At 36.4% G+C, this 25,461-nt stretch overlaps 1 protein-coding gene across 1 annotated transcript in view; it reads right to left on the bottom strand.

The window, feature by feature from the left end:
* The window catches only part of LOC150104470 (uncharacterized), a 53,375-nt gene that overhangs the window by 13,312 nt on the left and 14,602 nt on the right, over nt 1-25,461 (bottom strand). Inside the window, exon 3 of the mRNA XM_090395652.1 lies at nt 798-927. Coding sequence (XP_090251778.1) covers nt 798-927 — 130 coding nt within the window. The remainder of the gene's footprint in view (nt 1-797; nt 928-25,461) is intronic.

Below are 25,461 nucleotides of genomic sequence, written 5' to 3'. Positions count from 1 at the left end.
CTGACTTGCAGAGATAAAATGTTATCATTACGTTGTATAAGACTCTGATCAGACCACACTTAGACTATTGTTCTCAGATCTGGTCCCCAGGATTTGAAGGGGATAAATTAACTGTGGAAAGGGTACAGAGGTGGATAACAAAGATGGTTTCAGGACTGTACAATGTTAGTTATGAGGATTGGCTGAGGGAGTGTGGACTGCAGAGTTTGATGGATAGAAGAAGGAGAGATGATATTATTGAGACTTAAACTGTTGAGAAGTGGTTACAGGGTTGACATTAATGCGTTTAAGGAGTGGTATGGTAAACTGTGTTTCCTAGGAGGGACCTCCCTCAATGAGTCTTGATAGACTTGTTTCTTAGAAAGGACCTCACACGATGAGTCTTTTGATTCCATGGAGGCCTGAATAATAAGCATAATAAAAATACAGCTAGCTATGGTAGATTGAAGTGTGTGCCACTCTACAATTTATAACCATAGTCAGTTTAAGAACTGGCTTGCAAAATTCTTGAAAAATTAACATTTAGCTCACATAAGACAGATTCAGCACACAACTGGTTGCTTCCTTTTCCTACCTTCTCCCAACTTAAAACCCTGGTGCTCAGGATTTTATAATATTTAATCATTTTATTATAGATTATATAAGTGCACTGGGACCTGTTTCATGTCAGCAGTGAATGGCAAATAGAGAACAATATATGAGCTGTGTTATCACTTTATCATTGACAAAATATTGCATTTGCACACAGTGGAGAAATATGATTTGCTGTGAATGGAGTAGCTTAAGAAATTACTCACCTTTGTGACAGTTATGTGGGTCTTGGCAGTTTGAATTTGCTTTAGTGTATTACTGTAATCTGAAACTCTTGGTGATGGTCTTCTATTCATAGAACTATTTTGTAGGATATTTTCATCAGCTAGTGGTATTCTGAAATATTAAATTTAATACCTTCAGATGTATACGAATTTGTTAATTTTTTCGGTAAATAAAATTTCCAATTTTTGCCATCAGGAATAGAACTTTTAAAAACAATTGCAATAATCCCTATTGATCCAAATTTAATCCCTCTTACCATTTATAGTAATTATCCAACCATTAACCATGCCTACTTCTTTCCTCCACTTATTAAATAATTATGAGTCCTTGTAAGTGTCACATAAGAATAATTATTTCTTGCATTACATTACTTCTGAAAATACCTGGCTAAAAATTACTTCTTAGTAAAGTTTCAGTGCACTTTACTGTGACTTATGTTGACAATCCACAGGGCAATAAAAGAACTGTGGAAAATTTATAGTAGAATGAATGCAATCAACAATATTGCAACACTGCATTAGTGCCCTTCAGAAAAAGATATGGCCCAATGTAGTAAAAACATTCTGGCTGAGAACTCAAAAGTGATGCTATTAGGTATGAGCTCGTAAATGTAGTGTCTTCAAGTTCATCGAAGAGGACTCTCCAGATATTACTGTCCATAATAATGCGCCATAGTGTAAACAACACCATTTATTAAACTCACTAATATTTTGCTGATTTTCTACCCATCAGAGCACAATAATAAATGTGACAGGAACAGCACTAAACTAAGTAATCGTAGAAACTATTGTCCTTATATGCCCTCTATGGGTCGGATAATCATAAAATTAATTTAGAGAAGTCCTGCTATCAGATCTTAAAAAAATTATAGTTACCAGATCATTGAGAAATTAATGCAACTATACTTGTTGATGTTGGAAGAGTGCTTCATACTGCTTTTAATTCTAAAAGCAGTATGATCAATGACTGCCTTTCTATGTGCAAATATTCATGCATTACTAGATAACTATGATGACTACATCTCTCATTAATAAGCATTTGCAAGAATTAAATCTGGTACAGGAAAATGCTCACTCCAACATATGGTTCTACTTCAGAGTTGTAATAAAGATTTTATCCAGTTGTCCCAATCCCTAGAAATTTTATCAAAAAATTATAATTTTGAGCAGAGCTATGCATTAAAAAGAAAACGTTAAATGCCTTAAAATGTTAGACATGGTGCAAGATAAGAAAAATGCAAACATACAAACAGTTCCCAACTTAAAAAAATTATCTTGAAAGGGCTGGAAAATGGCAAATTGTAAAAATTTTATTTCACACACCATTTAACAGCAGTCTTTCACAAGGCAGAAAAAGCCCACCTAGTACATTCACGTATTCCCCCCCCCCCTTCAGCATGAATTGACTATTCTTGGCAATCTGCCAGTGGGCATACAATACTTACCTCAATCTCTCAACACAAAACATACTATACTATATTTTTAGTGTTCTCATGGATCTTTAATCTCTCATGATTCTTAAAAGTCCCAAAGAAAACATATGATACATTAGCCTGTTATGGAGAGATTTTATAAAGAGAAAAAACAAGCCATGTTCCAATGTCTCTTGATAATTCCTTAAGATTGAACAGCCAAATTAAACCTTGCATTGATAATTACATATTGAAATCCAAGTCGTATGAATTCTGTGACAAACAGAAATAACCTTTAAAACATAATGTACTGCAAGCAATATGGCATAATTAACAGATAAAGGGATTAAATTTGGCTTATGTAAAATTTGTAACACACAAGTTGAGGACAGCGTGTTTTTTTTTATTTTCAATAAAAGCTTTAAGTCTGAAAAATGTTTTCTTGGTATATTTAAGAAGCCATCCCAATACTTAACATGTTCATGTATTTTTCTGAAAGGCACATATATGAGTGAGGTATGCAGATACACATGGGCATTAGCAGTTCAGACATTCTTTGCCATCATAATGAGTGGACGAAAAGAGTTGAGTCCATTCAAATGTGGTATGATAGTTGGAGCCCACAAGTTTAATCATTCAGTCAGATTTTGGTCACAATGCACATACCATCCTACTGTCAGTGAGGTTATCGTGACATGGAAATGTGATAGAATCACCACATCCCCTCTTGTCAAATTGGTACCCCAAGAAACAGACAAATCAGTACTGGTGAACTCGAGAGTATGTTGTCACAGTAAATAGTCAGTGAACCTTAGTAACCATTGGAAACCACCTCTGGAATGGATGCCAGTGACAGAACTATTTGCTGGGAGGTGTTTGGCCTTGGGTTTCATGGTCGTGCTGCAGTTTACAAGCCCTTATACCTGCCAACACGCAAACACCATCATTGGACGGTGGATCAATGGAAGAATGTCCTGTGGAGTGATGAATCACGGTACATGATCTGGCAGTCCAATGAACGTGTCTAGACCTGGCAGATGCCTGGTAAACAATACTTACCAGAAGTCTTGCATCAACTATTAAATTTGGAGGTGGTAGCATAATGGTCTAGTGTTGTTTTCCCTGGGTTGGACTGGGCGCATTGGTTTCTGGGTCAAGATCTTTAAATGCCGATGCCTACCTTGATATTTTGGACAATTCCATTCTTCCCACACTGGCAACAGTTTGGAATAGGAGCTTTCTTTTATCAGCACAATAACACCTGCTCACAAAGCAAGGGCCCTAGCTAAGTTTAAAGACATGGAGGTAAAAGAACTAAACTGGCAGCCCAAAGCCTCGACCCTATCAAACATCTTTGGGATGAGTTGAAGCAAAGGTTGCATGTCAGACCTACTTGCCCAATTAACATTTGTCAACTGTTAGCCATACCACAGAAGAAATGGAAACTAATTCCAGCAACAGTTTACCAGAACTTCATTTTTTTTCCCCTTTCCTTTAGTGTTACACGGTGATCAGCATTTTTTTTACACAAATTATGGACTCTACAATCATGTTATATTTTAATTTCCCAACGTTTTGACCTTCATATGAAGGTCATCATCTGGAGTACACACACACACACACATACATAAATACACACACACACAGAGACAAGCTAAATTACATTTCACATATGAGAATGATTTGATCAATGGTTATTCTACTGGTCTGACCTCTAGTGAAAATAAAAAGGTATCCCTTGCTTAACGCGGTGAAATTAATTGTGGCAATCCCTTGATATACGCGGCAAGAGTTTTGATTAACGCGCCTTTAACCCTGCCGAGCTTGCAGCTGATCTGACAGATACATGTAAAATGTTTAATATAAATATTCTTACACAATTCAGTGTATAGCGTGGAGGTCATGAGTAGCTGTGCATTCATATGTTGCGAGTGATATTCCACACTGTTTTTTGCTGTCAGTTTGGTTTAACACGTTACATAAAGGTTTGTGATATTTGACAATAAATTGTATCTGAGAGATACCGTGACCTCCAACGTCAGTATAGTATGTTTTTTTATTCTTTGTTCAGTAATTTCTAGATTGTAACTGAAAATAAATAAACCATTACTGAAATAGAGAGCCAAAGGCATATTTATCATACATGTCCTCAAGGAGATGTGCTTTACATTATGGAAAATATTAAGGAAAGTGATCTGGAGCTTACTCCACCTTTACTACAAGTTGCCGATAAGGTTGATTATGCTTGCATCCCGAAACGTTTAGTTTCTATATATTCGGCACGAAACTCTTGTAGTTTCTATATTCGGCTATGAAATAATGTTGGATTCAATATTTATCATACATGTCCTCTAGGAGATGTGCTTTACATTATGGAAAATACTAAGGAAAGTGATCTGGAGCTTACTCCACCTCTACTATGAGTTACCCATAAGGTTGCTTATGCTTGCATCCGCTGAAACTTTTAGTTTCTATATATTATTATTATTCAGGCCTCCATGGAGTCAAAAGACTCATCGTGGGAGGTCCTTCCTAAGAACATAAAGTCTGTCAAGACTCATCGAGGGAAGGTTCCCCCTAAGAAACAAAGTCTATCATACCACTCCTTAAACTCATTGACCGTTCTCACCCTCACCACTCTATCAGGCAATGCATTCCACGGCTCAACCACCCTCCATGCAAAGAAACCATTCCTCACCCTCTTGCTCACAGTTTCCTTTCGTAACTTCCAGGGATGGCCTCTTGTCATCACTCCTTCCCGCTGTTCAACCAAGTGAAAGAACTCCCCAGTGTCAACCCTGTAACCACCTCTCAACAGTTTAAAAGTCTCAATCATATCACCTCTCCTTCTATCCACCAAACAACTCTGCAGTCCACATTCCCTCAGCCGATTCTCATAACTATCCTTGTACAGTCCTGAGACCATCTTTGTCATCCGTCTTTGTATCTTTTCCACAGTTAATTTATCCCCTTCAAATCCTGGGGACCAAATCTGAGAACAATAATCCAAGTGTGGTCTGATCAGAGACTTATACAACGGAATGATAACCCTCTTATTATCTCTGCAGGTCAGTGTCCTTCTCATAATTGCAGCAATCCTCTGTGTTACCTTCACCACCTTTGCAATATGTCCCCTTAACTTCAGGTTTCTATCAATCATCAACCCCAGATCTCGTCTCCCCAACTTCCTCCAGTATAACTCCTCCCATAGAAAATGCAGCATCCCATCGATGTTTCCCAAACCTCAAGACCTAACATTTTGCTGCATTAAACTGACACCTCCATTCATTTGCCCATCTATCTAGCTTATTCAAATCCTCTTGCAGGGCTACCACATCTGCACTATTACTAATAATCCTTCCCAGCTTCACATCATCCGCAAACAACTGAATATCCCCTTGAAATCCACTGGCAATGTCATTGGTATAAAAGTTAAACAATATAGGTCCTAGTACTGAGCCCTGTGGAACCCCACTTGTAACCTTCTGCCTCCTTGAAACTGCTCCACCATACACAACTCTCTGATACCTAACAGACAGCCGATCCTGAATCCAGTTGACCAATCTGACATCCAGACCCATGTGTTGCAACTTAAATATCAGCTTATCATGTGGCACCCTGTCAAATGCCTTTGCTAAGTCTAAGAAAATTGCAGTATATGCTTTTCCCTCATCTAATGTTCTTGTAACTTTATTATAAAAGGCTAGCATATTGCTAAAACAAGAGCACCCTTTCACAAATCCATGTTGACTCTCACAGATAACATTACCCTCATCTGCCCAGTGCTGTATACGGTCCCTCACTACTTTCTCCAAGATCTTAACTACTGATGACACACAGACTGGTCTATAATTAGACACTTCCAGTCTGTTACCACCCTTAGGCAATGGCACTATCTTACCTTCCTTCCATTCCCTGGGCACCTTTGCCGAAGCCAGACTTTCATTGAAAAGCCAGGTTAAAGGCACTGTCAGTTCCCTAGCACATTCTCTCAAAACTCGTGGTGAAATACCATCCAGTCCCAAAGCTTTATTGACATCCAGAGTTCTCAGTATCTGAAACACTCTCCTCCTGTACCGCTAAACCTTGAACCTGCCCTATCCCTCTAGCATTAAAACTGACTCCTCCAGGATGAAATACTCCAATAAAGTGGTCATTGAACATTTCCACTATGTCCTCTGCATCAGTCACTATTCCCATTTTTATCCCACAATATCATTCTTCCACAGTCATTTCTCCTCCTACTGGCCACATAGCTAAAAAATTCCCTAGAATTTTCTTTGGATTTTAGGGCCAATCTCCTCTCATATTCCAGTTTCACTTTCCTTACCACACTAGTCACTCTTCTGGCCTGTGTCTTATATTCTTCACGCATCCTCTCTTCACCTGTCTCCTTATATCTCTTCCATATCCTCTTTTTCACATGCAATTCCTGTTTAATATTGTTTGTCATCCACTTTACTCCAAATTGTGTCCTCTTCTCACTCGTGGTATACAACTTACCATTGCTGCTAACAAATATTCTTTCACAATTTTCCACGCACTAATGATATCCCGGCCTTCCAATTCCTCCCTCCATGAAACTTCCAGAAGTTGACGTCCAAGACTATTATAATCACCTGCATTATAATTCCACATAAGTTCCCGTCTCTTTGATACTCCTGCATGTCTATTCATTTTCCAAACACTATTCATATTCAGCACGAAACTCTTGTAGTTTCTATGTTAGACTATGAAATAATGTTGGATTCAATATCCACTTAATTTGTACCATCATGTAATATATTTGCAGTGTTTTTTCTTTGTTTTATTGCATTTTAGCACATACTAGTAATGAACGTATCTCTCAGATATACCGCGACCTACGCTGCAATTTTTACCGCCACGAGCTCCACAGGGTTACATTTACCATGCAATAACATGCAAGCCTTGTGGCGTGAGCATGATGACGTCATTCCTCCTACACATTATTAATACAGTAATCGATCATGGATGAATTTTAATTTTTGCCATTGATTATTAGATTTGATTAATGCGGTAACATCGAGGGATACCTGTATAATAAATAAATAAATGAAATAAATTAACTACATCAAAGCTATATTCTATTTAAGACAACATAGAAAAACATTCTTTCATATAGATAGTTTTGTTACAGTGAAAATGATGTCCTAATTTAACATGACAATTGTTATATTAGATTTAGGATCATGGATTACCTATAGTTCTATGTAAAATTAACTCTTAGGGAGAAAGGTTTAGTGGGTAGAATATGTGCCTTCCATATGTTTGGGATTTTTAGGCCATCATTATTGTTTAGATTAGGGTGATTGATAAGAATCTCACAGGCCTCCTTAAATTTACATTCATATCATGTTTTGGTGTGATGTAAACATCAGGTGTTTTTTTAGTCAATTCTATGTAAAGTGTTCAGCACATGATCAGAAAGACAAGCTTGACCATAGTTATATTTAATGCATCTTTTATGTTCATTTTTTTCTGATAGGAATTGTGTGTCCTGTTTCCCCTATGTATAGCAAATTACAGGTGCAATGAATACGGTATACCCCAGGGTGGGCCAGTGAGAGGATCCTTGGATGTATTGATTAAGTTCTTTAATTTTGCAGGAGGTTTAAAGGTAGCTTTAAGGTTGTATTTTTGTAGTATTCTGTTTATTTTGTCTGATATCCCTTTAACATATGGAATGGTTAAAGTTTTATTATAGGCTTGTTTATTTTTGTTTTTAAGTGAGGTCTTGTACAGAATTTTGTTGTTTACCAGAACTTAGTGGAGAGGTGATGCCAAACAGTAATGGCTGTAATAGCAGTGAAAGGAGGCCTAACCTCATATTGATAGCAATGCAGTGACGGAAAATAAACAGTTGCTGCTGATACGTTTGGCAACAGTATATTTGGTATTGATGAACAATTTTAAGCTACACCACAACATTCACATATGATGCAAGACAAATACAAGAATTAACTTACTCATTACAGATATTACTAGTGTCATTTGTTGTTCCTGCTTGTCTAAGTCTTCTAAGTCTGTTTAACACAAAGTATTAACATAGATAACTGCTTTGTGTAAAGGCAAACACATTACAAATTCACATCTCTTTATGTCTAGGTATCTTTGTAGCATAACTGTAAGGGGACAGCATGGTTTTGTGAAGGATAGATCATGCCTCAGTAACTTGCTCAGATTTTATAACGCAGTGACGGCTGAACTGGATAAGGGTAATGGGTTTTCAGTGATACTGCTGGACCTGCAGAAAAGGCCTTTGACACGATACCACATGGAATTCTAATCCGTAAACTGCAACATATGGGAATGGATGTAGGGTTGGTGAGATGGATAGGATGGTGGTTGATGGAGAGATATCAGAGAGTGGTTTACTCAAGAGTAGAGTCCAAAAGTCCAATTCTTACAGAAGTTTATCCATTTCTGTTTAGCCACTTATACACAATAACTGAGCTCTCATACATTTTTCTCTATATTCTTTTAGGGCATCCGCCTTAAAGTTAGGAATCTGGAAAGAGCTTTATTTAAGATAGTAATGTTGTCTGGATACAGAAAGGGAAGCTGGAACCAATTTGACATCCTCCCTCATACATTATTTCTCACCTATAGGTGAGAAATAATGTATGAGGGAGGATGTCAAAGAATTGTTGCAAGAAGTGAAAAGGAAGAGCAACAGAGTGAAGTTTGTGAGTCTGCTGCCATGCTATGATAGAGGCAGACTGAGAAGGACAACAATGATAGCTAATGGATCAATACACAAGTTGTGCAGAAGGAATGATGTAGACTGTAGAGTTTGATGGACAGAAAGATTTGTACAATGCTGATGGACTGCACTTAAATGGATCCAGAGTTAGGTGTCTGGAGAGAGCTTTATTCACTGAGAGTGTGGAAGAGCAAAGTTCAGGAAAACTAATGCATTAGGGCAGATGCAGTAAGTATGCGTGAAGGCAATCATCAAGCAAATGAAGAATCTAGTCTCTCAGGCCACAATATTGAATGGGATAGTCAATTCAGAATGTAAAGATGGTTGGGGATAAGGGATGTTCCAGTTTCTATATACTAATGCTAGAAGCATCGGGAACAAGGAAAAGTTATAGGCATTAGTGAGACGTGGCTAATAGCTGATGAAATAGTATTTTCAGGAATAGAATGTGAAGGGTTTAGTATTTTCAGGAAAGATAGAGAAAATAGGATGAGGGAGGAGCACTGCTGATGAATTACAGTGAAAAAGAATAGAAGATAGACAGGAGGTGGCTATTAATTTGAAGCAGTCTGGTGCAAGATTACGGTCAGTAAGAAAAATATGCAGGTGGTTGTTGCTACAGGCTTCCAGGGAGTTTCCTGGATGATCTGGAAGACATGCACTGGCAAATTAGTATATTGAGTACAGGTCGAGTGATTATTACGGGGGACTTCAACTATGGAGTTATAGACTGAGAGATAATTACTTGAGGCAGCATGTGATGTAAGGAGACCAGGGGTATGAGAGTATTGGACTTGGTCATAGGATCAGAAGAGTTATCCATAATCAAGGTGACCACATTGCCTCCAATTAATGAAAGTGACCATGCAGCAGTGGCACACTCAGGATTTAATCTTGGGTGGAGGGGGGGGGGGAGTTGAGTAGACGATTTGAGAATAGACACTATGCATTGCATGCGACCTGTGACTAAGCATCTGCAGTGATCGCCAATACATGAAACCCGTGATCTCCTTAGGCCTGGCTCAGGCAAATGAAGTAGCGCTCCGTCTGCCCAAGTACTACCTCATTCACCTTGCATTCAGGGATAGAATGTGAAGGGTTTAGTATTTTCAGGAAAGATAGAGAAAACAAGATGAGGGAGGAATACTGACCATTCCTGAGAGCGATAGGGTATATTCCAACCTTATGTGACCACTAATTCATAAGCAGTATAGAAATAGAAGACATGACACAACATAAATAAAAAAAATAATTTTAATTAGGAAAAGATATTGGGAAAATTTTTCTATTGTTTTTTCCTTTTTCTTTGGGGGGGGGGAGGGCAGAGACCTTTGTCCCTCTCCCTGGGTGCACTAATGACTGTCACTAAATTTAATAATTTTAAACTTTGAATGTAATGGTAGTAGGTTTCTGAGTCTTCTTTTCAGTGGAAGCAGCAGCATACTTATACACTGAATTTTATCTGTCATTCTGCTTTGGGACCGTTCATCTTTTCAACTGTATGTTAATGATATTGAGAGAGGTCTGAATGCTGATATGTAGTTGTTTGGAAATGATGCAAAGTGGGGAGAATATTTTGAGTAGAGAGGATGCTGTGACTTTGCAAAAAGACTTGAATGCACTGGCTGAATGGGCAAATAAGTGGGTTTTCAGTTCAATGTTGAAAAGTGTAAGGTTTTGAAATTTGGGAAGCAAAGATGGAATGCAGAATAAACAATTGGTGGAAATGTCTTGGAGGAGGTAGAAGAGATGAATTTTAGGTACTTGTGGACAAGTACCTAAAATTCAGGAGACATATTGCTAAAATTGTGAGGAACGTCACAACAGATAATGGGAATGATGAGGAGGGCAATACCTTTAAGAAATAAGGATGTTATGGTTCGGTTGTATACAGCTTTCATCAGGTCATATGGATTACTACACAGATTTTGTTACTTAGTTTTCAAAAAAGATGTATTTGAAAGGGTACAGAGACGACTAAGGTAGTTTCTGGAATGTTGAGCATGAAGATAGATTGAGAAAATAATTGCAGAAACAGAGCCTCAAGTTTTTATGGAATTGTTATAAAATAAATGTGAAGGTTTTGCATAGGATGGGGGGAACAAGAGGCCATTCCAAGAAGCTGTATAAGGCATGATGAAGGGAATATGATTTTTTTTTTTTTTTTTGCATGGAGAATGGCAAGTAATGAGAATGCATTGCTCGAGAGTATGGCGAGTGCGAAGCCCGTGAATATATTTAAGATTCAGTATGATAAAGTGAGCGTGTGTGGAAACTCCCACAATGAGTCTTTTAAGTTCACGGACATGGGCAGCTTGTGCACAGGCACTGTGGAACTGCAGCATCCCCAATTTTTCTCGATATATAAATATATTTATTTATATTTGCTTGTAATATTTAATTTTATCATCAACAATCCTATACAATTCTCTTATTTTGTATAAAATATAATAAAAATCCATCTTGTAGCACTTAGGGGGGGGGGTGAAGGACGCTAGCAGCACTGTGTTTACCACAGTGTCATATTACTAGTATTTGCTATGCGTGCAAGCATATGCACGTCACAGTGAGATGCGAGCAATTAGCGTAATGCGGCACTGTCCGTCGCGCAGTTCCACTGTTATTTATATGCAGTTTGCGCCAGTAGTAGAGCGTTCGTAGTGTTTATCGTGTTTACTCCGTCTCTTTAAATATTTGGTCATTACAATTAAAGACATAACATTTGTTATAGTTTTTATTTTAGAACATTATTGGGGTTATAATAATGGATTTTATTTTTAAGTAATTTTGAATTATACTAAACTGTATAATTTTATATAATGAACAATATTTTTCATGTTTAATTTTTTTTTTTTAATTTTTACCGTAAATTTGATATTTTATCCAAACACATATACACTGTACTTGGAGTGTGTATGTATATTTCAAAAGTTGCAGCACCCCCACGATTTCAGTCCACGAGCCGCCACTGTTCACGAAGGTTTAATAATTATTAACAACAGCAATACAATAGCATAATGGTTATAAGCAGTTTCTATACATTGTGAAACACCGCAATACAGAGACATCAGCAAGCAACGACGTCTTAAATAGAGTTCGCGAATACTGCGAAGCGGTTGTTTTCCAGGCAGCATAATCTCGCTAAAACCGTCATATGAACCAATGCGGAGTTATAAATGGGCATATGTCAATATTGAAAAACGTGGTAGGAGCGGATCGTCGTAAGGCGGATATTACTATATATTTAAAATTTTAATATACACCGGTTTCCATAACTTAAGGAACAAAGAGGAAATCGAAATAACTCAAGGAAAAAAATAAAATAAAATAAAATAAATAAATATATATATATATACACACACACAAAAACTTTTTCTAAGCCTTTCTTCGACCGGTTCCCGAGTTAGTCGATCTCTGGCACGGGCAAGCAGGTTTTTCCTCCCGGAAAATCGAAATAACTCGAGAAAAAAAAAAAAAAAAAAAAATATATATATATATATATATATATATATATACATATATATATACATACACACACACACACGAACTTTTTCTAAGCCTTTCTTCGACCGGTTCCCGAGTTAGTCGATCTCTGGCACGGGCAAGCAGGTTTTTCCTCCTGGAAACTCAAGAAAATCGACCGTAGTACCCACATTATTTCAGACAGTGACATATCTATATCTTGTCAGGGTTAGGTACCAAGAGATGGCAGCATTTGTTTGCCAGCCTCTTCATCGGTGGCTGCTATAATTGGTGATAGATATGGGCCAGCTATCTCTGATTGGCTACTGGTGGAGATTGAACTGCCCACTCAGTCTCCAAAAGCTAGATAGGGTATAAAGGGCCTTGCCTACTCCTTATAAGGGAATAAAAAGGCATTAGCTGATTTTATATATATAAATAATTGTATACAAATATGTGGTTGGCACTGTCAGCAGTATATGGAAATTACTTACCCACGGCATAAAAGTGAGTTTTGGAGTAGATTTCCGTTTTGTATCTGGAGTGGGAACAAGACATTTCGTGATAGCAAAATGGTTGGAAATGGCTGTAAGACATCGTTTAATTGGTGAATTCAGGTGACAAGTCATCCTAAGACTAGAGGCCAGCCAAAGTTAGGCATTCCATGTGAATCAATCCGTCGCTGTGAATCTAATTCGAACAGTCATAAACAACATCCATGAGATGGAGTTAAGGAAGGCCACAAGAAATGGTGGTGGGTAATCGATGTCTCCAACTATCTGCCGAATTAGTTACAATCTGACCTCGCGTCAGCTACACAAACATTACTATCTGCTTTCACTGTGTGCAATGAAAGCAGGATGTCTGAAATGGGCTTGGTGCACATTAAATGGACCCAAGATCAATAAGGATCTGTTTTGTTTACATACGAGTCCCGATTTGCTCTACAAAGTGATACCACACATGCCCTGATTGGCCATCTTTCGACTGTATGCAAGTGCGATATCTGAGATATTTATCCTAGAAGACGATAATGCTCATCCTCATCGAGAAAACCTTATAGCCCAATATGGTCAAGAAGAAAATATCTTAGGCATGAACTAGCCAGCAAGGTCTCCTGACAATAACCATACTAAGCATGTCTGAGATGCTCTATTTAGACGTGTTGCTGCCCTGAACTCTCCCTTGCCCAAAAACCTTGAGGTATACTTGGCAGAGTTTTGCAAGATTATTACCAACTGAACTTCTGGACAGACACTATTATAAACAGTATTATTCAGTGGCTTAGCTAGGGTAGGGGGGGCGACACTTTTCACGTGAGACAATTTTATTTTTCGACTATTCTTTTATTTATGTTAACTTAGTAATTTTTATTAATTAATAATTAGTTTTTAACAACTATACTTACAACTAAAGTAAACAAAGTGTTTTAATTTTTTGTAGTATTGAGAGGGGCAGCAAACGCTCTAGCTACGTCACTGGTATTATTAATTATCATCATCTGACCTCCATGGAGTCAGACTCATCACATGGAACATCTTTGTGAGCGTTGTACTATGTGAAAGGTGACCAGATTCCTTATTGAGGAACTTTGATAATGTCATTTATTTATTTTTTTTTTGTTAACCATTGTCTTCATGTACCCAGTTGTTACTGTATTAAAACTATTTATGTACAATTTTTGTGGGTGTTTCTTTCACATCTCAAACCATACTGCTTTTCACCGAATAGCATAAAAATTCATCATAGTTGTTGAATTATCCCGAATTTTCTCTGTTCCTTAAATTTATGGAAAACAGTTTGCATTAAAATATGAGACGATTTTTAACACATCTTGTATCGCTGTATTAGACAGGAATGCAGTACATTATACTATACTGATTTAAGGTAATTTCACGAATTTGTTATCCCAATATTTCAGTATGCGAGGTATTGCAAAGGATACCTTCGGGTTAAAAAAAAAAAAGTTGAGAACACACTGCACCATTTAGTAGACCTGATGCTAAATGTTGATTAACTGACATATTATGTCCAATTGCTCGAAAAATGGGAGTCAGTTCCTGCAGAGAAGATAGATGTTTTGGCCTTAGGCAATATTCTGATTTTTGCCTACAATATAGCGCTACAATATATGGTTCAGATCACAGTTTTTGAAATGGTCTAAATCCCATGACAATTCTATTTACATAACTGGAAGGTGAATAAATGAAAGTGCTATGAACAGAATTCTCCAAAATAGCAGTAATGTTCAGTGCTGATTTTGCCAAATACTGTGACATCGGGTACTAGTCCAGACTATGATGTATTACACCCTGAAACATATTTAACAATCGAGTCGATACACTGGTGATGAACATCATTCAGACAGTCTTCCTACTGAAATATCAAGTTATCTTAATTCTTCATTCTATAAGTAGATCTCTCTCTCTAATGATCACCATCCAATCACAAAGAGCTCTGAATCATATAAATTCAGCCACAGCTTTGCCTGGTATGATGTTTGAATTATACTCGGAATTCTTCCTGTGAAAATCAAAGCTGTGGAATCTCATATAAACATTTTGCAGGTGCAAAAAACCAAATAATTTTATTACATCCTCAAGTAAACCAGTGAATGCATTCCTTATATGCAATGTCAATAATAACAGTAAACTTTATAGCCTCACCCATGTGCTAGGAAATCTGGCGATTTTTAGAAATTTCAATGCCTTCTTTTAAACAGCAAATTTAAACACGTTGACTCTTGATATTTGAAACCGGGCTATATGAGAGAGCATTTAAGTTTTCTAAGAAATTATAGCCTTGCTGTTCTCCTTTATCCAAACATAAGCAAACAAAATTTGCACATGAATTATCTCCACAACTTGAAGATATGCGTCTGTAGAGAGGCCTTCACATCAACTACCTCAACAATATGGGAAGGGTCACGACCATAACCGGTTTCAGCCTTTGAAGTCTTATAAGTGGAAGCTAGACCAAAGATACAAGGTTAAATCAACACAGAAATCATATTTTTTCTCATATAAGAGTCGTAAAATATTATCACAGTATTATTATAGTACTCTGGATCAGTAATAGTTGAAGAAAGATTTTTCGCTTGGGCATAAATTATATTATACTTGACGAGAAATTATATTAATCATTTTTCCAAGCATAAGCAAACAAAGTTGTGTGTGTAGACTAGTTCTGAAGTGTCTTCAAAACTAGTCTACTTATAGGCAGAGGCTGATGACTTCATCTGAGTAATGACCTTCCTATAATGTTTATACGTTATGGAGTGTGGCGACAATTCTTGGTGTGGACCTCACCTCTAAATACCAGAAGGCCAGTCGCGAAGACACAAACTTTGTTTGCATACGCTTGGATAAATTATTACACTAATACACTTTCCTGTAAAGTATATTATACTCTACAACCAAGTGAAAAAAAAAAAATTTCCACAGAGTAGGATTTGAAGCCGATCCCAAGTGTGTTATTGTCGCGACGTCTCCTTTCTGTCGTGTTCTAAATCTATCTAGTTTCAAGTCACTTTTATGAATAATACAACTAATTACGAAATGATCACCGATCCAAAAGTAGGGAAATTTATATTTATACTGCGCCACCCTATTCTTAGATTAGTCTATATAAATAGTAGGATCAGTTCTAAATTAAGTTAACAGTCATCTCATTAGGCCGAATCATCTATTATCATTTTTACTTGGGGTTCCCGCAAGATTCGAATATTTATGAACGGTGCAATAATAAGGAATTCAGGCAAACACAATATTTAGATCAACAAAATAAAACATTTAATATATGATATGGTTAACAAATACAAGAACTCTATTTTAAAATGGAACTATACAATTAACTTAACACTTCTTCTTAGGTCACTGATGCTAATTCAATGTTCTAACTTTAATATACTATTCACAGTCCCAAAAACACAAATCTTCTTCCTCAAGTCAATATAACAATTTCACATTTTATTCAGTCTTCACAAATCTATCAGCTCAATGTTTATATTCACAGCAGGCAATAAACTACGTAAGCTATATTCCAAGCAAATATATTCCCGGACCTTGAGCATCGGAGATATATTACAGTTAATGCTAGAATAGAGAAACTTATACAACTACTCTTACCAGACAAATTCTTCAATACATCAAATTATTGAGAGAGCACTTATGAATTAACTTAATTAACATTAGCGGAACACACATAACAAATATTCTCCATAGTTTAAACTGTATTACTGTAAGTCGCACTTCACTATTCCAAACAACAGTAATTAGGTACTAATATCTTTTCTGTTCACTTTTCTCCAAGTAACCAATATAACCTTTTCCTAGGGCAACATAGAATTTAATCGTAATCCAGATTAACTAGAACTAATCAGAATTTTCGCATTGACTGTCCAGTTTCCTCTTATCTGATTACGGCATCAACCTTTCTTCATAACAACAGCAGATTTCGCTTATAACATTAAACTTTATGTTTCACTACTTATAGGTTCACTTCCGAACACTATACTCATAAATTTCTGCCCTGAGGATTATATAATCTTGGTTCCGCAAAACTCTCTCCTCACTCTTATTAATTCTTCTCTATACTTCCCTTTTTCATGACCTTCACTCTTCTCTATATATCTATCTATCTATGACCTTGACTCCCACCTTACGTTCGAACGCCACGCTCTACTCCACTCGTGGTTGTTTACGCGTGCGTCTCCATGACAACAGACTGCACGTAAACATTTCGCTAATCTAATGTACGGTCTAATATTATTCATGAGTGATTACATAACATTAAATATTTCACAAATAAAAACAACAGAATATTTAAGCTACTTCTTTAACTTTTTGATTACGTGTACAGTTAAATATAAATTAACACTTTACGTTACACCACATATATTTATTTACACAAAATTCTAAACATATTATTATTTTATAAGTTAATAGCAGGTCAGATTTTGAGTAAATATTTAATTAGTAATTCTTAATTAAAGAATAATAAACAATTTTATATAAACCATGATTAATATTTAATAAGCAATGTTAAATGTGAATGAAAAATAATAAATTACATAACATAGCTTCATTCACAATTTAACATTATACTATGAGGTATTCTATAATATGCTATAATCCCTTCACAAGCAAGAAATATTAATACCTTATTTTACCAGTTGTACAGTTGGTGTCCTCCCGCGATGAGTCTTCGGACTCCTTGGAGGTGTCAAAAGTAATAATAATAATAAGCAAACAAAATGTTTGCACGTTATATGTGAAATATCTTTTAGGAGTAGGCACTTATATAAATAAACAAGTTGACTTTTGACTTTCCATCAATACACTTAGTATATTGTTGTCTTCATCCTTATTTTACCTGTCTAATCAGATTATATATATATATATATATATATATATATTTTTTTTTTTATTTTTTATTTTTTTTATTTAACTTGTTAAAATAAACATTACACGATAGGCAACAATGACTATTTACATATTATAAGTATATATTTACAGAGAAAGAAAAAGAAACATTTTCCTTTCGGGTGTACAATAGAGATATAAATGAATATTCAAAATTAACAGTTCAGTTTCATTCTGAGTTATCATTCAGATGGAGCACATTGTCGTCGTCAATCCAGAAGAGGGTACCAGTTGGATTCCACTCCTCTAGGAATTTCGCGACAGTTCTTGTTTCTTTGAAGTGCTCAAGTTCCAATAGAAGCCTGCTTTTTAGTTTCCGACGGAGGATGTGCATGAGGGTTTGTGCAGTTTCAGTGATGGATGGGTGCTGGTTACTTCTTGTCTGTTTTAGGTAAAAGCTGTAGATGACGGCCTTAGCGCAGATGAAGATGAAATTGCATGTTCTGTGTCTGTTTTCTTCTGTGTGGACTAAATTCCAGTAGTCTTCTTGGCTGTGTGTGTAGTTACAGGTGCTAGAGGCGGTATTCAGGGCATAGGTGATTATCACTTTGTTTGCAGGGCAGGTCAGATATGTGTGTTCCAAGGTGCCTGAAACGTCACAGAATGGACACAGATCCGTTTCTCTTAGCTTAAATTTGTAGAGCTTTGAAGGAGTTGGCAAGATGTTATGCCATAGTCTCCACTGTATTTCGGAATCTGGTTTGGCACATTTTGATTTATATGGCAGATCCCACTGATATATAGATAGATAGATAGATATATATCTGATTAGACAGGTGTAATAAGAATAAGGTGAAACCATATTATTACTGTAATAAAAAAAAAAAAAATACATCACCTCCCGGAATGTGCTTTTCTGTGGAGGAGAATTGCTTCCTGCTTACCATTCAGAAGAACTAAGATTCGATATTTGAGTTAACACCTTGGATTACTTCAGAATACCTTGAAAATTACATATTCTGTGGTAACCAAAGTAGAGCAAAGAGAAAGATCTTTCTTAATCACTCACCAGTTTTAGAAAAGGATAGAGTCCTACTGAACTAACAGGTTTCGAAATCCTAGTGGCAGGGTTTGAATAAATGTCACCTCAGTACTAGTTTAAAATGGCATGGACAGCAAGGAACTAAGATATCTAAGCATGGCAATATAAGAAGATATGCTGCTACTTTGAACCAGCTTTATGACTCCCTGAGGGTTAAAGGAAGGCCAGCTGATGTGTGTTTGGTGACGTGGTCGTTGCCCGCGGGTATCTGTGGGGAAGTATCGGAGGGGGGGATGAGAGATACACGATCCTGGGTGTTTCCTCCCATCATGGTGTGGAGTGGGAATGTTTTTGTATTCCTCAGCCTTAGAGGGTTTCCTGTCACTGGCGGGTGCATCTATTTTTGTGGGATGGTGGTGTATATATTTGTAATGAAATGAGATTTCGTGTAGTGGGAAGATTGGTTGGGTTTGTTTATTGTTTATTTTTGTGGTTTAGATTTTGAGTGGTTGTGTCTTCCTCCTGTATCGTGTTTTTTTGGAGGGGAGGATTGAGTAATTTTGTTTGTACATACATTTTTGTTTACTTATTTTAATGCTCAGACTGCATTGAAGTTTTGGATAAACAAATATCCTTCTTGCGTTTTGCATTTCTTGCAAAAGATGGAGTAGTTATTTTAGATTCTCATTGATTGATTGAGGATTTAATGATTTTTCTATTGGAGCATCAATTGCCAGACTTTAGCAAGCAATGACATACTGAGAAATATAGGAATCAAGTTCCACTCACGTACATGAAGAAAGAAATACAGAATCAGACACATTACGGGACACACAAAATCATCAAATACATTTTTCTACCCATCCACACGGGAAGGCAAAAAAAGTTGCATTTCGGGTTCGGGAACTGTTAACATGTTCACAAAAAATATCTATAATAAACCCCCTGGCACAACTATGTAAGTTGTCAACCAAGCAAAGGAAAATTAAATGTTCAAATCTACTTTCAAAACGAAAAACAATACATCCTTAAAAATGAAATAAAACCATGACCACGAAAGTAACAAACTCCGTTTCATGCAGGGAATTGATTCCGAATCACCCTACACAACTACGAGAACTTTGACAGTCAAACAGAGCAAAAGGAAATACAGGAATACCTTGTATAGCGCGGTTTTGAACAACGCGGGTTTTATTATTACACTTACATTGTCAACACTGACCGGCGACTCCCGGGCGCCGCAAGTGACAGTCGAGAGCCACGTTTATGCAGTAGTTATTCGATTGGCTCTCAGGTAGACACGTTCTTTCCCCGCGGCATTTTATTATTTACGTTAATATTAGTATTTAAATTTTTTTTATTATTTAAGTATGAGTGAAAAGAGACAAAACAAAGAAGACACTGTTGGAGTAACAAAAAAACGCAAACATTAGAGAAGATACTTGAAATTATAAAATGTCACGAGAATGGCGCTTCGTTTGCTAAAATAGCACGTGAGAATTCAATGAATGAGTCATCTGTACGAACAATTATTCAGAGCAAAGAAAAGATTAAACAACATGGAATGACAACGCTTCTTATATGCCAAAAGTGATCACGAGAAATCGATATTCTACAATGAAAAATATAGAACGCCTTCTAATGATCTGGATTGAAGATTGTAATCAGAAAAATATTCCTTTGGGTCAAATGATAATCCAGGCAAAAACAACAAGTCTATATGACAAAATAAAAGAAAATGAAAGCGAAAATGAAGGAGGTACAACCAGTGAAATTTATAGCAAGTCGCGGGTGGTTCTACAATTTCAAAAAGCGTATTGGACTCCATAACGTAAGAATCCAAGGTGAAAGCGAAAGTGCTGACACTAAAACTGCAGAATTATTTTCCAATGAATTGAAGGAGCCTATTGAGAAGGAAGGCTACACAGATGATCAAATTTTTAACGCTGACGAGACTGGCTTGTTCTGAAAAAGAATGCCATCGCGCACATTTCTAGCAAAGAAGGAAAAAAACACAAGCTGCATATAAAGTGTCAAAAGACCGACTGACACTTTTACTAGAAGGTAATGCATCAGGTGATTTAAAATTTAAGCCACTGTTAGTATACAGAGCGAAAAACCCAAGAGCTCTTAGACTTTACAAAGAACAATTTACCTGTTCATTGGCGTTCGAATAAAAAAGCGTGGGTGACTCGTTCAATTTTCGAAGACTGGTTTAAAACTTTTTTTGCCCTTAAGTTAAAAGCAATTGTAAAAACATGATATTCCTTTCAAAATTTTGCTTTTATTAGACAATGCGCCAGGCCATCCAACTCTATTGACTGACTTAGATGAAAATGTCAAGATTCATTTTTTTCCCTCCAAACACAACATCAATTATGCAGCCGATGGATCAAGGCGTTACTCCACTTTCAAGGCTTACTATTTAAGACGAAATTTTGCTCAAGCTATTAAAGCTGCAGCAGAAGAAGATTCTTGGACTTTGAGCGAATTTTGGAAGAAATTTAACATAAAAGATGCCATTCAAAATATTTATGAATCTTGGCAAGAGGCGACTCAAAGCAACATGAGAGCCGTATGGCATAATATCTTGCCGCATTGTTCAAAGGACTTTGTTGCCTTTGCGACACAGAAAGAGGAAATCTCAACAGAAATTGTGCAGATGGGCAAATATCTTGGTTTTACGAATTTAGATTGTAACAATGTGAACGAATGTATTGATTCTCATTCAAATGATCTGGATGATGAAACCCTTTTGGATTTGGAACAACAACGAGCCTATGAAGCAGATGAAGACGAAGATGACTCCACTGATATCATGGGTGAAGAATTTTCCTTTTCTGACCTTTCAACTTTTGTGATAAAAATCGACGAAGCTTCCGACTTTCTCATAAATGCCGACCCGAATTTGAAAAGAAGCATCAAAGTGAGACAAAGTCTCAATAATGCCATCAAATACTACAGAGATCTAGTACTTGAAGGATGGTTCAACGAACATTAAAAGACTACTTTAGTAAAAAGTAAAGTTACTGTAAACTAAAATTGAAGCAATATTTTTGTTTTCTACAACTTTTATATCAGTTTAAAAGGATTTTATTTGTTATTTAGTTATTATTAGTTATTTAAAAATAAAATCACCTAACGCCTTTTTATTCCAGTATACGAGGAGTAGGCGAGGCCATTTAGCCCTATCTAACTTTTGGAGACTGAGTGGGCAGTTCAATCTCCACTGGTACCAATCAGAGATATCACTAATTAAGCGGTACGCAGTGAAGAGAGACGGCTCAAATGTGCCGCCATCTCGTGGTCCCTAACCTTAACACAATATATTTAATGTCTGAAATAATGTGGGTTCTACGGCCGATTTTCTTGAGTTTACGGGACGAAAAACCCGAGTTTCCGGGAGGAAAAACCCGCTTGCCCGTGCCAGAGATCGACTAACTCGGGAACCGGTCGAAAAAAGGCTTAGAAAAATTTCCTCTAGTCGCCGACTAGACTCGAAACCAAGTCTTCCTTCGTGCGGTCAAGCGCCGTGGTGTGTAAACGCCACATCCACTGAGCTACACAGACTCTTATTAGTTATTTTATTGGTTAATAAAAATAACTTTTATTTTTTTTTATTATCCTACATTTTTGTAATAAACAAATTAAATTGAAAACCTTTATAAATAGATCTCGAACAACGCGGTTTTGCATAGTGCGGACTCTTCTTGGAACCAATTAACCGCGCTATACAAGGTATTCCTGTATTAAAATCGTCTCTCAAAACGAAAACCAAGAAGCAATACATGTGTAAAAATCCACACCGACACTACCAAGAAACAGATATCATCGCACTTGAGACTGAAAAATTATTCTTTCCCCTACAAAAGTAGGGAAACAATACCCCTATTTAATTTTATTTGAACTCTTTCTTCTTCTCTTCCGTCTAAGACGGGTTGAGTCATCTCTTGAGCAGGATCCTCCAGTCTTCTTTAGTCCTTGCTGTTCGAAAAAGTTCCTTATATGTTCTGCATCCCGAGATGTTCTTTATTAATTTCAGCCAGGTAATTCTTGGTCTTCCGGGTCTTCTTTTTTCAGTTGGAAAAGTATTGATTAGGACGTTAGGAAGTTTGTCTGCGTACAGTGTGGCCAAACAATCTCAGTTGTTGTTTTCTAATTTTTCTATTGGTGTCTTTTTATACAATAGTTCTTCTCTGACTGTGATGTTTGTTTTCTTTTCTATCCAACTTATTCTATTTATTTTTCTTAAGCATTTAATTTCAAATGCCACCAGTTTTTTCTCCTCTCCTTTTTTTTTTTTTAACTGTCCATGCTTCTGCTCCATAGATGACTGTTGGTATAATTGTTGCTTAATATAATTTGATTTTGGCTTGCTTAGATATCTTGTTTGTTTTCCAGATTTTCTGTAATTTTCCCATGGTGGTCCATCCTATCGCTATTCTGTGTTTGATTGTTTTGAGTTCATCTATTGTTTCTGTTAGTTTTGATTCAAGGTATATGCAGTTGTCTACTTGTTCTCCGTTTAGGGTGGCTGAGATGGTAGTTCCGTTCTTCCCTATTTTCATCACTTTTGTCTTTTGTATATTTATTGTCATGTCATATGTTTTACAGGTTTCGTTTAGCTTGTTTATCAACTTTTGTAGTTCATTTGGGGTTCTTGCAAGAAGGACGAGATCATCCGCATATTTGATATTATTTATGTTTAAACCATTGACATTGATTCCAGGCTCACTGTCTATTGCCTTCTTTACAGCTTCTTTTAGATATATGTTGAATAGGCATGGGGATAATAGGCATCCTTGCATTACTCCTTTTTGGATTTCTATGGGTTCTGTTGTGAGTGTCCTTTTTAATTATTGCATTTGTCTTAGAGTAATATTTTATCAGAAACTGTATTATACATTTGTCTATTGCTTTTTCTAGTAGAATTTTAAGGATTTCTCTACTGATGCTATCGAAAGCTTGTTTAAAGTCCACAAAACAACAATATAGTTCTTTATGGTCTTCCCAGCTAAGCTCTGCTAGTTGGTGCAATGTGAAAATTTGGTCTATTGTTGAATAGTTTCCTCGGAAACCAGCTTGCTCTATGCCTATCATTTCTTCATAGTTGTTTTTTAATCTATTTTGTATAATTCTTATGAATATTTTATAGGTGTGAGGGAGTAAATTGATTAGTCTGTAATTTCTGCAGTCTCTTGTCTCCTTTCTTGTATATGGGATGATCTTTCCAGTTCTCCAGTCATCTGGGATCTCTCCTGTTTGTAGGATTTATTGAATAGGGTTGTTAAATATTCTATTGATATGCTGCCTCCATATGACCACAGTTCAGTAGGGATAGTATCAATGCCTGGTGCTTTATTGTTTTTCATCTGTTTTATTGCGTATCTAACTTCTTGAAAAAAATTTTGGGTGGTCATTATTTTCTTCTATTGTTGGCATTGTAGTTTTGTTTCCTTGATGGAAGATAGTCTTAAAATGGTTTGACCAGATTTTTCTTATATCTTCAATATTCCCGGTTTCACTCATCTTGTTGTTCATCATTGTTACTGCTTTTGCTGAGAATGCCTTTGTAATTTCTCTTACAGTATCATGGAAGACTTTTAGGCTGTTTTGTTGGTATGCTTCTTGGCATTTCTTACTGTAGAGAAATTCATATTTTCTACATGAATATATCGATATTTTTAAAGAACCACGTGTTCTTAATTTAGCATGTTACTGTTATTGCACTAAAGATTAAAACAAAATATTTCATACCTGTTTCATGATTGAATATTTAAGAAACTACTCAGAAAAAAAAAAAAAGAGCGGGGACGTGATTACTGATTTTCTAAACTTAAAAATATTTTTGACAAGTAAAACACAGTAATGGGAATTCGAATTTGCACAAGAAGTGAAATTATTTAATTTACCCTGTATTGAATTGAGTCAATCTGCATTCAATTAACAGCACAGAAAATCTCTGTTCCACCTAGTAAATAAAGAGATAATTCAAACTTCTCAAATTATTCCCATTGAAAGTGCATGGCTTTTAATCTAATCTGACAGAAAACACACAATTCATGGTTCCAGTTATTACTATTTTTTAGTTATACGCTAAATTCGATTCGTATGAGTGAAACTCAATGAGGGCTTCGATGTTGCAGAAAAAGAACCTTTTCAGTAATTTTACCGTAACTGATTTGGTTACAGCCAACAAATCCATACCGTGAGGGAAAAATGGTTTATGTAACAAACAGATCATCCATTATTCCCTTAAATAAAAGTAGCAATTAAAAAAACAACGAAATCCTTTTAACACTTACCTACAATGAAACCATAAAACAGCTATACTGCTTCTCCTTGATGACCAACATGTATGAGTGAAATAAGCAACAAATCGTTTTGTTGCTTATTTCACCTCTAAGTTAGTATAGGTGTAGTGTTTTCCTGGGAAACACCGAGGGGCAACGAACACGTGCCTCTCTCATCCCACCACTTCTCCTCAACCCCCTGTTCTCTCCCATCCTGTGCAGATACTATCCCACTCCTCACACATGACTGGTTGGTACCCTTGAGCAACGAAGACGTCACACTCTTTTCCTCCAATCCCCAAACACATATGGGGATAATTAAAATGGTTCAAAGTAACACCATGATTTTG

The sequence above is a fragment of the Typopeltis vanoorti genome, chromosome 7 (genome assembly GCF_054136105.1).
Source record: "Typopeltis vanoorti isolate ZY-2024b chromosome 7, IOZ_Tvanoo_1.0, whole genome shotgun sequence".
In the NCBI taxonomy this organism is placed as follows: Eukaryota; Metazoa; Arthropoda; class Arachnida; order Uropygi; family Thelyphonidae; genus Typopeltis; species Typopeltis vanoorti.
Note: the sequence above shows the minus strand (reverse complement) of the source record. Positions and strands in the feature narration are given on the sequence as shown.